At 48.9% G+C, this 16,265-nt stretch overlaps 1 protein-coding gene across 1 annotated transcript in view; it reads right to left on the reverse strand.

The window, feature by feature from the left end:
- Positions 1-16,265, reverse strand: part of SLC24A3 (solute carrier family 24 member 3) — a 504,952-nt gene that overhangs the window by 27,830 nt on the left and 460,857 nt on the right. The window contains exons 9-12 of the mRNA XM_024123706.1: positions 14,938-14,991; positions 10,249-10,382; positions 8,087-8,247; positions 7,059-7,323 (exon numbers count right to left, since the gene is read on the reverse strand). Of these exons, the coding sequence (XP_023979474.1) occupies positions 7,059-7,323; positions 8,087-8,247; positions 10,249-10,382; positions 14,938-14,991 (614 nt within the window). The remainder of the gene's footprint in view (positions 1-7,058; positions 7,324-8,086; positions 8,248-10,248; positions 10,383-14,937; positions 14,992-16,265) is intronic.

Here is a 16,265-nt window from a genome sequence, read left to right on the forward strand (position 1 = left end):
ATGCAGGGGACACGGGTTCGTGCCCCGGTCCGGGAAGATCCCACATGCCGCGGAGCGGCTGGGCTCGTGAGCCATGGCCGCTGAGCCTGTGCGTCCGGAGCCTGTCCTCCGCAAAAGGGAGAGGCCACAACAGTGAGAGGCCCGCGTACCACAAAAAAAAAAAAAAAAAGTAAAGTTACACAACGCCACTTTTGGCTCCTGGTCTCCCTAGATGGCAGGTTGGTCTCTAGGGGGAGATGGGGGCTTTCTCATCAGACAGCGCTGGGTCCAGTCCCCGTTCTGCCAGAGTCGAGTGCCTCAGTTACTTAAATTCCCTAAGCCTCAGTTTCCTCATTTGTAAAATGTGGACACAGAAACACTGAGCTTGAGGGTTGCTGGCAAAATTAAATGAACTATTAGGATAGAGGTTGGGGCAACATAAGTTTGCATGTTACTGGACTCAAAACCCTCAGAATCTTTCCTGACTCTCCATTCTTTCATACCCCACCTCAACCCTGGCCACCTGCCCAGGGAACTCGATCCATCTGCATTCTCCTATCCCCATGGCCTCTCCCTGGACCAGGTCCTCCATCTATGATCTGGCTGAAGACCTGGTTTCCTAAGGGGACTCCCAGCTCCCTCACCTGCCCCACCTCCATCTGCATGCCACTGACAGCCAGAGTCTCAGAAAGCAAACTATTCTAGAACCTTCCACTGGCTTCCAGTGCCCTCAGAGTAAAACCACATCTTCCCACAAGGCAAATCATTGACTGGTTTGGTTCCTGTCTGCCACTCCCCCTACTTACACACTCCCCTGGCTCCAAGTCTCCTTCTGCCTCAGGGACTTTGCATTTGTGGTTCCCTCTGGATAGAGCTTGTGGCTGTGTCTGTCCTGTTGAGCAGGTGACCTCCCAACACAAATGTCACCAGACCCCTCAGATCACCCAGTCTGAGATCCCCTCCCACCCCACTCCTTGCTTTCCCATCATCTGCATTTATTTGCTTCATAGCAAATGTTTTCTATTTGAAATTAACAGGTTTATTTATTTCCTCACTATTTTCAGTTGCCCCCAAACTAGAATATAAACTCTATGAGTGTTTTCTCTAGCTTGCTCACCACTCTGTTTTGATGCCACGAACAGTGCAGGGCACACATCACATGCTCCATACATATTAGTATCAACAGTAATGACATAACTATGAACAATCTAATCAGATGGACCAAAGGTAACTATTTGTTTTTGAGAATCTAAGGGCATTCCACTTACAGGTGCACAATAAAGCAAAGAGAACACATTTGTAAGAAAGGAGGAGTCTCTCTCCATTAGCTGCTATGCATCTGGTTAGATTTAAGGTTTGGAGGTGGTGAGTGAACAATGAGAACACTGGCTGTGTCTGGCTGGATTACAAAGCAACAAGGCTGTCTGGGAGCTTTCTGTGAGGGGCTTTCAAACGCTGCACCATCCAGAACGTGGCCAGATCCTTGGATCCCAAACACCTCCTGGAATTCCGCACATTCCTAAATCCTGCACTGTGGTGATAAGGGATGGATCCACTGGGGCCCTCGGCATCCCCTCATTGACCTCCCAGTTCTCCTGATGCCCTTCCAGGGGGAGGGAGAGACAGACAGACAGAGAGAGAGACTTGGTTCATTTAAAATACACACCCAATCAAAGCAACAAAGAAACACAAGAATGGGGAGAGAAATGACTTCAATCTGGCTCTGTCAGTCTTCAGAAAATAAAAAAGAGAAGAAAATGAGGTCAGAACTATGACTGCAAGAGCTTAGCAAATGATATTGGTGAGGGCAAGTTGCAAGCAGTGTAAGTTCACACCAGTGAGTTCTGAGTTTTTTTCTCTCAGCTGCTTTAAAAATTCTGACTTGGGGCTTCCCTGGTGGGGCAGTGGTTGAGAGTCCGCCTGCGAATGCAGGGGACACGGGTTTGTGCCCCGGTCTGGGAAGATCCCACATGCCGCGGAGCGGCTGGGCCCGTGAGCCATGGCCGCTGAGCCTGCGCGTCTGGAGCCTGTGCTCCGCAACGGGAGAGGCCACAACAGTGAGAGGCCCATGTGCTGCAAAAAAAAAAAAAAAAAAAAAAAAATTCTGACTTGACACTGGAAGGGCATTATATCTAGAAAACGGTTTTCACTGTCATTAAAAATGATATGCTTTCTTTAACTTACAGCTCCACTCTGACAACAACAAAGCAGAAATTCAGAGTATCATCTGCAACGAACCTTTAAATGTAATATAACAAATGTAACACCTCAAACAAACCAAGTGATGCAGAAATGTGCTTTTTAAGTGATTTTGAGCAGCAGTTGCATTCAGATAAGGATCGTCCATATTTTAGCCAGTCTAAATTTCCATTTCTGAACAAAGGGGGTAAAAATTGTATCCCTTCTTCTTTCAGCCAGTATTTCTGGACATTTTCCCATCTTTTGTTCTGCTGTCATGTGGTCTAAATACAGCCTTCCCCGGCTCGTGGTGGGTAGGTCTATTCATTAATTTAACCAATATTTATTGAAAGCCCACTACACCGCTCTGTGCTGGCACTGCTCCAGGTGCTGAGGACATAGCAGCGAATTAACAAAACAACACTCCCTGCACCTGAACCTGATGTCGCAGCGATTATGTGATGTTTTCAAAATCAGCCAGAAAGCCAGGGGATGAAGCAAGGGCGTGAGCTTAGGACTCTGAGCACAGAGCACCCCTTTGAGCATCACTCTTCCTAAAAAGCAGAGAACTTGTTCCCAAGTTACGGTCCTTTAAAAATTTATTTTAAAACTTTTATCAGGGCTTCCCTGGTGGCGCAGTCGTTGCGCGTCCGCCTGCCGATGCAGGGGAACCGGGTTCGCGCCCCGTTGCGGAGCGCAGGCTCCGGACGCGCAGGCTCAGCGGCCATGGCTCACGGGCCCAGCCACTCCGCGGCATGTGGGATCTTCCCGGACCGGGGCGCGAACCCGTGTCCCCTGCATCGGCAGGCGGACGCGCAACCACTGTGCCACCAGGGAAGCCCTAATTTTTATTTTTAATGAGTTATAATTAACATACAATATGACATTAGTTGCAGGTGCACAACATAGTGATTCAGTATTTTTATGTATTATGAAATGGTCACTTGCTTTGAGACCAGTTGAGACCATACCGAGTTACAGTCCTCATCAAGCTTTTTAGGAAGCTTAATACTGTTAGATGGAGGAAAAGTCATCACTCAGTATTGCAGACCTAGAACTAAGTATATACATTTGTTCTAATTATACAGGCAATAAAAATGCACATTGTGTTAAAATGGAAAATATAGAGAAAAAAATAATAATAATGTCACCTAGGATAAACAGACTAATATTTTGGTGTATTTTGTTTCAGTTTGTGCTCCAGGGAAGTGTATTTACCTCCATCCACATGTAACTGTTTCTCTTTCTGTCAGTCAGTAGTAAGAAGGCTTTCTTCTCATAAGAGATAAGAATATAAGTACAATTTATATGTATGTAGACATATAGATACATATACTATGCATAGGTATATATAATAAATACATGTATGCAACCTATACGTATGTTATATGCACATAAACATGTGTTGATATAGCTGTATATATTATATAGTATACAATATGTTAAATATGTGTAAATATTCGTGTATTAATATACACTATATTAAATGTATACAGTATATAGAAACCATGTTACACGCACACATTAAATCAATCATACATGTGCAGAGTACATATATGCACACACACACACATATACACACATGTCCTTGTCCTATATATTCTTCTGTTTACATACTCCCACACAGTTACTTACTGCTTAATTATACACACTCTAGTCAAGACCTGGTGGCAGAAACACAGGGAACCCAGGCCCCTGCAGGACTCCCGTGGGAGGGAAACACATCCCCACCAGTGGAGGGGCCTGTTTCAGGCCGAAGTAACTTGGCCTGAGAGGAGCCTCAAGGGCCCTCTGCTGGCCTGAGGGCCTCCACCCACTCCCCTCTGGGACGAAGCGGCCCTGCCCAGGGGAAGGCCTGGCCGCACACTCAGCCCCCAGCCTCGAATGGAGGTTCCGGGCCCGGGAACGGGGTTTCTCAGCAGCTGGTGGAGGACAGGGGGCCACACTCGGACAAGCCCATCCTCCACTTCAGGGGCAGAACCAGGCCCTGACCTAGGCTCCCCGGCGACACAGAGGAACCGTGAAGCTGGCTGGTGGGACCCCGGGCCTCTAGCCCCTGCCACCCGCAATGGCCCTTGGACCAGCAGCAATGGCATCACCTGAGGGCCTGTTAGACACGCAGAATCTCGGGCCGCACCCGGACCCCCGGATCAGAGCCCACCCTTTGTCAAGGGTGCCCAGGTGAGAAGGGCTGGTGTGGGGGGCTCAGGATCCCAGTCTCAGCACCTCGGGGCCCTGGGGTGAAGCTGAGACCCCGGGGTGGCAGGACCACGCAGAGCATCCCTTCCCCTTGAAGGCCCGTGCTTCCAAAGGACAGAGGGTGCCTGAGGTGGGTGCCTGAGCCCATACCTGCAGCCATGTCTCCCAACACGTGAGAAGGCCCTGAGGCCTCCACATCTGCATCCTAATCCCAGGGGCAAGGGTGGGGAGCAGGAGTTCAAGATACCCTGAAACCTCACAGTTAGGTCTGGGATGTACCTCATCCAGGTGAGAAATAGGGAACACGTGACCCAAAGGGGGCCCTTCTGTCCCACTGAGTGATGAGGGTTGTCTGCTCTCACACATGTGGCTCTGATGTTTTCCTGGAGGGGTGCACGTGGGCTCCTGGGCTCCGGGGCCAACACAGCTCCAGCCACTTACAAACTCGTCAACTGGCCTCACGGCTTCCTTCGTCAGGGTGAGACTTTAGCCAAGTAAGCATTCCTGGAGCTTGGTTGCGGGCTGCTGATGGTGAATTCTAAAATCATGGGCTGGGGGAGGCAGAATTCCAGGTGTGGCCTCCAAGGTCTGTGCCCCATTTTTTTTTTTAATTGATTGATTGATTTTTTTGGCTGCGTTGGGTCTTCATTGCTGCGTGCGAGCGGGGGCTACACTTCGTTGTGGTGCGCGGGCTTCTTATTGCTGTGCCTTCTCTTGTTGCAGAGCACGGGCTCTAGGCACGCGGGCTTCAGTAGTTGCAGCACGTGGGCTCAGTAGCTGTGGCTCGCGGGCTCTAGAGGGCAGGCTCAGTAGTTGTGGCGCACGGGCTTAGCTGCTCCGCGGCATGTGGGATCTTCCCGGACCAGGGCTCGAACCCGTGTCCCTGTATTAGCAGGCAGATTCTTAACCACTGCGCCACCAGGGAAGTCCCTGTGCCCAGTTTTCACAGCCTGCGGGAAGGAGGACCCAGCAGCCCTAACTGTGCTAGGCTCTAGGGCAGAGCTGACCTCCAGACAGGCAGGTCATGATCCATCACGGGAGCCCTCGGAAGCAGAGGGGAGGCTAGAGGGGTGAGGAGAGTGGGGAGGTCCAGACACAACACACGGTGCTGGTTTGCTAGACGAGGGGCCACGGGAGCAGAAGGTGGTGGCCTTGGGGCAGGGAGCAGCCCCGGTGACAGCCACGAGGAGGAGACAGACTCAGCCCTGCAACCACCAGGAACCCACTCCTGCCAGAAACCCGAGTGTGCCGGGGCCTCTAGGAAGGACCACAGCCCTGCCCACCCCACTCCAGCACGGCCCTGTGAGCCTCGGAACACCCAGCCAGGCCACGCCGGACTTCTGACCCCCAGAACCCGAGCAAACCAACCGGTTTAAGCCGCGAGGCTTGTTCTCATTTGTTACAAAGCAATAGAAAAGGAACACAAGGCCTTAGGAAGGAGGAGCGGGGGGTCTGGTCATTTCATCCTTAACATGTGTTTGTCCTGGGCGATAGGAAGGTTGCCAAGAAATGTTGCCAAAGGTGGCAAAATGGATAAAGAGCCAGGATAGTTTTTTCTAGCAAGATAACCTACTAACAAGTAATGATTTAACTCTGGGTGGGCGATTCTGGAGTGTGGGGTCTAGGAATCTGGGTGGGTATTTTCTAGTTAGTTTTGGTCAGCCCTTGACCAGGTTGAGATCTCGGGAACCGTGAGGGGGCCCCGGCGCCCCCCTGAGCTTTACCTGCTGTCCCTGGACACAAAGAGGGGCACAGAAGGACCCTGCATCCAAAAGTAACACGCGACTCTGATACCCTGTGCCCACGTCTCACCATTAAACGGCGTTTCACGTGGAACCAGCACTCCCACCTGAAAACCTACAGCCCCCATCCATCCCAGCACCTCAGAGAAGACAGGCTAATTAAGCTTCACACACTTGGCAATGAATGCGAATTGGACCATCGCACTCTTTCTTGAAACAGCCAGAAACTTCTGGAAGGTCTAGCAGAATTCTTTGGGTTTGGTCCACCCATTCCCCTAATGGGTAGGGCTGGGGGACAAGGCTGCGGGAACAGCCAAGTCTTTGTTGGAGGCAGCAGTCGGGGAAGAAGGACACTGCCCTGGTGGCCGGGGTCCTGAAAGCTTTACCAGTCTCCGCCTGTGCCTCCACCCATCAAGGAGCCAGGAGATTCCCTGGGCCAGCCCCACGGTGTGATTTAGGCACTTTCTACCCAGGTGTGCATCCCCTGTGGTGCCCACCCTGGAAATAGCAGGTCCTGGGACAGGTGGGGCCTGAACGGGGATGAGGGAAGAGCAAAGGCCGCCTGGGAGGGCTGCTGGGCCCCCAGGGCTGGCTTTGCCAGGACAGCCTCCCACCAACTGCAACGGGGTGGGTGTAGCCCTTCTCCCCCCAGCACCATGTGCCTGGCCAACAGGGTCACGGGCTTTCCTCAGCTCCAGGGGGCCCCGAGGAACAGCTGAGAGAGAGCCTCCTTGAAATGCCCCCATTTCAACCCATGACCGAGTGTCACCATCTTGGTCATCTTTGGACCCCCTACAATAGAGTCTAATCTGCTGTAAAAATTAATATAAATATTTCTAAGTCATACAGAGATATTTCCTTGAATTTAAAATCAGAAAGGTCACCCAAGTCAAGGGCATCAACTCAGTGGCCTCAAAATAGCTCCAGACCCCAGCCCAGCCCAGACGTGGGACCTCTTACAGGGGGGGTCGAACGGCGTGTATGGCCCTTCCTCGTCCTCCTCGTCCTCCTCCTCCTCGTTCCCGTCGTTCTCGTCGTCATCGTTTTCATTCTCTGTCTCGTTGCCAGCCTCAGCAACAACGTCGTCCCCCCGAGTCCCGTTCACACCTCTGTCCAGGGAGCTGCTGGGCCCCATCCCGTTCTCCACCGTGTGCTTAATCGGGATTTTGATGGCCACCTCGGATTCCCCATTGGCATAAGCCCTGCTGTTTATCAGTCTTTGTCTCTGGAAAGAGAAAGGCACGTTCTAATACGGCCAGAGGGGCTGCAAGTCCTCACACCCAGAACACCAGCTACTGGGATATTTCCCAGTCAGCTGGCAAGGAGGTGCTTCCAGAAGTCTCTGCAGAGAAGTTCTAAGGGACTCCTCAAAGTAATAACCAACACTGGGAGGAAGGATTAATCTTTATGACCCACTGGAACTTGCAAATCCCTTCAGAGGAGAATCCCCATGTCTCAGATGGGCACTGCTTTCCTATCAGGGTTCTTGATTCTCTGTGTGCTGGGGTGTTAACATTCTCCTCCAGATTGTAGGAATTCCTCGGTCCATATGTGAGAAAGCCATACACAAGTGTTTGGATTACTGTATCAATAAGGCTGCCGTTCTGGAGAAAGGAACACCCAGGAAAATTCAGGTCAGAGACTCTGCATTACTTTAAACTAGGGCAACTTTGATTTAGCAACTACTTCTGTGCATTCACATCGGAGGGCTTTATTCAGACGGAAGATAAAAAGAAGAAGGTAGGTAGAAGGGATAGAAGAGTTTTTCTGTATAACTGGGAGCTGGACCACATCTCTGGACATGTGGAGGGAAGAGCAAGGACCAAGATGCACAGCTGGTCCAGAGAGCAAAGATGTTGGGAAATGGCTGCGGGATATTATTGTGCGAAACACTGAGGTAGGTGCTTCTACATTCAAACCAGGAAACTTTCTCCCCTTCCCTGTTTCCCACCCTGTCCATGGCAGATGGACTGTGCTTTCCCAGATACCTCATTGATCAACATGCGACTGGCCATGGAGAGTCGAGTCTTGGGGGGAAAGTGGCTGGTGATCATGATTCGAAGACCAGCCTCAGAGAAAGAAAGCTGGTGTGGGTAGGCCGACAGCAGCTCATCTACCATGATGACTGACGCTTTGCGGTGGAAATTGGCTGGGAAAATTAAAAACATAAAATAAAAATAACATTGAGGCTAGGAGCAGGAAAGAGATATTCATTCACCTTCCTTCCATTCCTTTATTTTCTGCTCTCTCTCTTCTTTTGTCCAATCTTCCTTTCCTTCCTCCTTTCTTCCCTCCCTCCTTCCCTTCTTCTTTCCTTTTCATCCATCCAATCACCCATCCATCCATCCATCCATTCTTCCAATCACCCATCCATCCATCCAATCATCCATCCATCCATTCATCTACCCATCCGACCACTCATCTATCCATCCATCCATCCAATCATCCATCCACCATCCAATCAACCATCCATCCATCCGTCCATCCATCCATCCACCCATCCATCCATCTATCCTCCCACCTACCCATCTATCCTTCCTCCCTCCCTCCCTGCCCCCCTCCCTCCCTCCCCTGCTTCCTTCCTCCCTTCCCTCCTCCTTCCTTCCAACTATCCATCCAACCATCCATCCAACTATTCATCCATCCTGGAAGGGTTGTCATGATCAAAATTTGAAGAAGAGTTAAAATCTGCTTTCTACGGGGCTCATTGATACCTCTTTGAAATGACCTGAAACAATTTAAGAGTCCTTCACTAACATGGTGAGAATGAGTGATAACATAAGAGAATCCCCCTTTGTCCTCAAAGGATTCTTTTCCTGCCGCTCATATCTGGGGCATAGGAAAGACCCCAATAGTCTTTAGTAACACTTTATGCCCTTCAAATGTCAGCAGTGCTCATTCTGAGCTGTTAAAAGCTGCAGAATTGACATTAGTCCAGGTGGAGGACACGGTGGGGGGATGCCCACGTTGCCGCAGCCCAGCCTGTGAGCAGGGCTGACTGGGGGCTAGGGGTGGGGAGCTGGGCTCGAGTCCAGAGGGGGCTCAGGGCAAATCTTGCATCAGGATCTGCTGGCAGGCCTGAAAATAACTTCCGTCATGGCCCAAGGCCCTCTATGTGGATGCTGCAATACGAGCACACAGCTCACAGGTACCTGGCCAAGGCCTCACTCCTGTTCTCCAGGCCACTAAACCGTGACATGATCTCTGGAAACACTGACTAATAATAGGTAGCTCTCTTTGGTTCCCTAAGAGTATTCCTTTCATGGTTATGAACTACCCTGAAGAAAAGAAACTAAATGAAATCCTTATGTGGGATGGCACTGAATACTCATAAGTCTTTTGTTCACCATGCATATAATTAGTGAGAAAAGTATATCAAATAATTGATTTTCAAATTCTAATAATTACCCACAGATTTCAAACTTAGATATGTATTTGAAATAACCTATAGGTTTTCTAATTTCTTTTGTTTTGCCTGAAAAGCCAACAAAATGGGACTGAGAAGAAATAAACCCACACATTTCAAGGGGAAAGTTAAAAAGAAATTAAATGAAAAATGAAACACATTCTAGGCAAACATAAATGATTTTTCCATGTTCCTCGAAGAAAGAAAATTATTAGAGAGCACTGTATTATCTCTTTGTGTATCAGCTGCTTAATAAGCATCTCTTGAATGTAAGCATTACTTTGGGGAAAAAAAGGGTAATTTCCTCTCTCATTTTGCAGCTCGGAAACTGAGGTAATGTAGCCTGAAAGTGAATTTGGATATAATAATACGCTAATAACAACTATAATTAATGGAGTATTCTGCAGACTTTATCTCCTTAACTTGTTACAAAAGTTATCCTCGTTTTGCAGAAGAGAAAACTGAGGCTCAGAGAGGTAAAGTAACTTGCTTCACGGTCACTCAGTCAGAATGTGACAGAGTCAGCACCTTGACACCCATGGCCTCCTCTCCTTTACCATCTGCCCACTTTCCCTATATCACCCCCAGCACGTTTGGTCCAAAGACTTCCACTGCCTTTCGGAGGTTGCCCACCGCCAGGATGAACCTGCTCCCTGCCCGATGCAGCGAGGGAGGGAGGGAGGCCTCCCCGGGGGCAGGCACACCCTCTGGGGCCTGGCGGGGGACGCAGCCCCCCGGGGTTACCTCTCTTGAGTAGCACCACGGTGGCGTCGCAGTTGCTGCTGTCGTCGATTTCAGCGTTGTTGGCCAAGCCGTTGACCATGTTTCCCGCACCCTTGGTCCTTCTCTCGAAGCACTGGTGTATGCAGGCATTGTATCTGGACACGGCCATGAGCGGAAAGAGCCCATCAGCACGGCCGTACCTGCCTCCCCGGCTCCCAGCTCCCCGCAGCTCCCCGAGCCTGGACGCCTGTGGGGGACCCTGTGCCTTAAGTTATTAGGTTATTATGTTATCATCCTGCTTCCCCCAGAATATACAACCTGCCCATTTCCCAACTTGAGAATATACGGTAAGTGAACATAAAGCCAACATCACATAGATACATAGGGACACACTGCTTTCTCTGCAGAGTCTTCCACGCCAGCAGGGGGACCTCTGGGATTGAGTTCCCTTACTCGGGGTCTGTGCGTGGAAGGGCTGTTGTGAGACTCAGAGGGATGGGCAAGGTCTCCCTCCTCTGGGCCATGGCCCCAGGGCCTTTGCTGTCAGGGGCATGCTTGGTGGAGGAAGGTCAAGGCGTCACGTCCGTCTCTGCTGCTACCCCGGGCTCTGCATCACGGTCCACGTGTACAGGCGGGCTGGCTGTCGAGGTCTCTGTCTGCCTTTGGTTTCCTGAGGTCACAGGCTGGGAGCCTGCGAATGTCTGTCACTGTTGTGCCATAATTCCAGGTCTGCTGCGCCCTTGGCTTTATGAAAAAATTCTGGGCTATGATTCTCCAGAACGATTGAGTGAAAAAGAATCAAAACATTGTGCAGTGCTTCTTCCATGTGTGTTGGAAGGGAGGAAGCTTAGTCAAGCTCCTAGGATGTTTTGGCAGGGAAATGTCCTGGTCCCTTTATCGTTGGTATTAGAAGACTCCCATAGAGGAATCCTAGGAAACTGACTGGTTTTTAAAATATTTATGACATTTATGAGATGAAAATAAAACTATAAAAATGATATTTCCGAGACCATTGACAATTTGAACACTGACTGGATACTTACTCATATCAAAGAATTAGCGTTCTTTTAGTTGTGATCATGGTGGTTAGGTGAAAAATGGGTCCTTTAAGAGACATGCAGGGGCTTCCCTGGTGGCGCAGTGGTTGCGTGTCCGCCTGCCGATGCAGGAGAACCGAGTTCGCGCCCCGGTCTGGGAGGATCCCACATGCCGTGGAGCGGCTGGGCCCGTGAGCCATGGCCGCTGAGCCTGCGCGTCCAGAGCCTGTGCTCCGCAACGGGAGAGGCCACAACAAAGGGAGGCCCGCATACCACAAAAAAAAAAAAAAAAGAGACATGCACTGACGTCTGGGTAGGTGAACTGACATGATGTCTGGGGCTTCAGGTCACGTGGGAAGAGGGAAACTGCTAGGGGTGTGGGTGAAGGAAGCTAGTTGATGGTTGTAGGGTTCCCGGCAAGCACACGGGGTGTGTCATGCTAGTCTGCTGACTGCTTTGCACGGTCAACGTTCTTCTTAATGGAAAGGCCTCCCCACTTTCTTTCTCTCCCCTCCTGATGGGGCTCTAAGGGAAACGTGGTGTTTCTGGCATCTTGACTCAGAATCCACTTTCCCCACAGAAATACTGACTCGCTTGGGTGTTTGTTTTAAAAGTTAACAACTGTGTGTTATACATTTATTTGGATTTGGATAATAGGATAATAATACTATGTATCATTATTATAAGCGCTTTCTTGGAAGCAGATATTGGTTAATTACTTAACTCTTCCATCATGTTCCATCCTACAAACACCCTTTCAGGTAGGAAGCATTGTTCATTCTGTTTTTAGAAGCAGAAACTGAGATTCAAAATGACTGAATCACCTGGCCCAGGTCCCATGGCCGGGGCTGCACAGGAAGCACTTGATCTTAACCACCAGACCACACTGCCTCATCTGGGGACCAAACCCCAGAGAAGTGACCCAGCAGTACAGAAATCAACCCTCGCTGAGGGCGGGTATGCCTCAGGCTCCCGTAAGGTTTCTACCTGTTGGGCCAAACTGGAATTGCTTTTTGACCTTCAGACAGAATGTTTAAAGTTATTTTAAAGCCATCTACCCAGGAGGCAGCTGATGATTCTAATACATGCTGTTTTTAACGGCTGCTGCTCTGTTTTATATTTTTAATTGAATGTTTTAAATTTTGTACTTGCACCCTGAAGCTATTTTATTGTGAAGCATGCAATTTTATAAATCAGATTTTATAAAACCCAGTGATTAAAGCCTCTGATTATGGAGCGGGATGGCTAAAGAGCAGAGATTTCAATTTAGAACTTAGGACTAGAATTTATGCAGAAAATTCCACGAGCACAGTAGCTGCCTTTCCCCGGTCTATTTGTATCCTGCTGGTCTGAACAGCTGGGAGGTTGGTAAAGCTGAGGCATCAGCAGAAACACACCTCATTAGCTTTCACACTGGGCATGGTTTGGGGTGGGGAGATTGTTCACTGTGTTATCTTTATGTCCACGTGCCCCGCAGGCAACTCACGGGCATTACGATGGCTCAGTAGAGGGGTACTGTGGTCACAGAATGCACGCTAGCAAAATTCCTCAATCTTCCTTCTTTTTAGATGAAAAACACTTTTTGAAGACCTCCTTATTCCGTGTCGCCCCTGGTGAATTCAGTATGGGACATGCTTTCATCTAAATTCAGATTTAAAACCCTAGATCCACGTTGGGCTTATAGCAGACACTCAGTCAATTCTCTGGAATAATTGACGGATCCACCTTTTCAAAAGGGAATATGAGAGCTCTTGACTCTTTGGGGTCTCAAAGCATCAAAATGTAAAAAAAAAAAAAAAAAAAAAAATTGAAATAAAAAATGCTGAAAGAAGACTTCTATTGTTGAGGCTTCCTGACTGTGGCACCGATTCCTATAGTAGTTTTGCTTTTTGAGAGAAAGAAGAGCAAGTTGGCTCCTTCCATCTTTAAAGGCCTTTCCTTGGAATCTAGAAACTGTGGAAAACTTTTGGGCCAACTCTGGTTTTCATGGGAGCTGATGTATTGGGATGCTTAAATGGAAGGTGATTTGTGGTGAAAGGATCTGGTTTCTTTGTTTGCTACCTCCTGGTAACTCCACACCAGGATAAGTTTGGGTAAGGTTCTGTTCTATCAGTAGAAATGTCCTCTTCCAGTCACACGACCCAGTTACTGGGTCCACACTGACTGTGGGACAGCTCCTGAGGTGGAAACTGGGTGCTGTATTGAGTGGAATGACAGCAGATGGCTTACAGCCCACCCTGGCTATCGGTCAAGCCAGCTCCTACCTTCACTGTTCCTGTGACGTTTGTCAGTGGCCGCACTGATTTCTCCCAACGGGCTCTCGGCCACCAGAATTAATCTTTGTCAGGCCTCAACAGCAAGGAAAACTTGACATGTCAATTGCAGACTGCTACCTGACGGGTCCAAATGGGCAGTTTCTGAGAGTGGTCTGCTGCCCTGCCCCCTAGAGAAGGTGGTCACTCCTGCAGTCACATAGGCTGGGGAGAGTATGGACTAACTTAGAGCAAAAGGAACAGCTCCCGTGGGGCAGGAATCTGCAGCCCAGAATAGCTCTGCACCATTGACAAGGTCCTCAACTCCATGGCACTCAGCAAAAAGACGAACTGGCGGGTTCCAACCACGGTGCTTACATTTTACACTAGAGTACGGGAAACGTCAGCAACATAACTCTTGATACAGGTGGTAAGCTGTCCAGACTCCAAGGGGAACAAGAACGCATAATGTGGTGGTTTTAAAATACATCCACACATTCTGTGACACTCCTCTCTTCAAAAGGCAAAGTAGACCCGTTGAGTGAGGACTGGACTGAGGGACTCGTTTCTAATAAACAGAACATGGCAGTAGTGACCGTGTGTGACTTGTGAGACCAGATCATAAAAGGTGTTGCTGGGTCCTTCCTGCTCTCTCTTGAATCACCTGCTCTGTTGGAAGCCAACTCCCGGGTGTGGGGACAGCAGAGTGGCCCGGAAGAGAAGTCCACATGGTGAGGAACTGGGGCCTCCAGCCAACGACCAGCACCTACTCACCAGCAGCGTGAGTGGGCCGTCTTGGAGCCCCAGATGGATGACAGCCGCCCTGGACAACCTCTTACCTCTAATCCCATGAGAGCCCCTGAGCTAGCACCCTCCAGTTCAACTGCTCCTGGATGCTTAACTCTCAGAAACTGTACGAGATAATACACGTTTGTGGTTTTAAGCCATTAAGTTTTGTGGTCATTTGTTAAGCGGCAATAGCTGACTAATAAAATACGAATAATGGAAGTCTATAGATATTTGATCCACGGTTTTAGTTATCTCTTATCCAGCTCTGGTCCCATCTTCCCTCCACCTATATGGAAACATAACACATTGAGCTTTACCTCCTCTCTTGTTATGAAAGTGAGCGAAAAAACAGCCAAAAGCTAGGCTGCCAGGTCCTGAAGAGGGGCAAGTGTTTGAGAGATTTCTCACATGAAACCATGAAGCTTTGATTCTATCATACATTTGGGTTGGAAGGGTCTTTGCTTTTGCTATAAGTCGAGATTGCATTGATTCCTAGCAGGCTGCCCAGGGAGCCAAGTGAGCCTCTGATGACAGGTACCCGCCCTGTCCCCTGTTCCTCTGTCCACATTATCACATAACGCTGAGTGTAGGAAAGAGTTTTGGGAGATAAACTAAGAAAGTATTTTACTTACTTCATTATGACAATGTAGATGAGATACATCAGCACGAGGACTAAAGACTCCCACCTGTGGACAAACCAAGAATGGTCAGTTAACAGAAGCCGCCCTAGACAGATGTGCCATACTCCAGTCCTCTCAGACACATGTGTGATGTGAACGGCAGCCCAACCTGCCAAGCACGGCAAGCATGAAGCAGACGTGCAAACAAGTTCCACGTATTTCCTGGTCTGCAGACATTTCCTAGGCTGTATCCAGGTTTCCAGGATCTTTCTCTTCCTCCCCTACTTCAAAGGAAAATGCTCCCTCTTCTCTGTTATTCACTCACCCCAAAGAATATTTTGAACCCAGCAAGGCTTCTATAATGTTGCTGAATATAGGGGTATGTGTATAAATCTGACCACAGCTTAATCATTCACTAAAACTATTCAGATACAGTTACAAAGGGCAAACTAGAGGAACTGATAAGGGCAACCAAGGGATTGTTAGGTACATCAGAGCAAGGCATGTGTAGAGAGAGGGAGACGGAGAGGGAAAGGAAGAAGAGTTGTGGGGGAAGGGAGGGGGGAGGGAGGGACAGAGGTGGAGAGAGACAAGCACCTTGGGCAGGGAAGGTGCTAGCAGGAAGGATTAGCATGAATGAGTGGGAAAATGGTCAAGAGAAAGAGAGAAAGAAAAATGATGAAACCTTCTGGAATGTACCTTGAACTTCTGATACTTTGAATATTTCCTCTGCTTTCTTGATTTTAGTAACTTTCAGTTAGAAAGCAAGGGAACTTGATTTCTAGGTTCCCCTTTAGCTGTAGAATTTAATTAGTTAATTGAGGGAGTAATTTTGGCTTCAAGAAAAGGTTCCTGGAGGATGGTCTATGAAGAAATTCTAGGTTATGGCTTTCCTTCGCTTTTTCAAGTTCCATGTCTGGAAACTGATCCTGGGGAAATATGTGATCAAACGTAAAGAGGAGGCACACACAGGGTTTTCGTTGCAGTGCTGTTTTATAACAATGAAGTGGGCAAGAAGCAAGGCGGTTATCAGATGAAGGACTGGGTACATGAGTTATGGTATGTCCACAGGAAAATGAGCTACCATGCATTGGCTGAGAATGATTCTGCAGATACGCACAACCACAGAGGTGGTCCTCCGTCATCCTGTTCAGTGTTTCTGCAGCATCTGAAGTTGACTGCCCACCCTCTTCATAAGACACTCTCTTCTCCTGACTTCTGAGGGCCACACTCGTGGTTTTCCTCCTGTCCCCTAACTTCTTCTCCCTCCCTTTGTGTCCCCTCCACTTCTTCAGTGGTGACCTCTAACATTCTCTCTAGGTGATGTCCTCTTGTCCTAT

The sequence above is a fragment of the Physeter macrocephalus genome, chromosome 14 (assembly GCF_002837175.3).
Source record: "Physeter macrocephalus isolate SW-GA chromosome 14, ASM283717v5, whole genome shotgun sequence".
In the NCBI taxonomy this organism is placed as follows: domain Eukaryota; kingdom Metazoa; phylum Chordata; class Mammalia; order Artiodactyla; family Physeteridae; genus Physeter; species Physeter macrocephalus.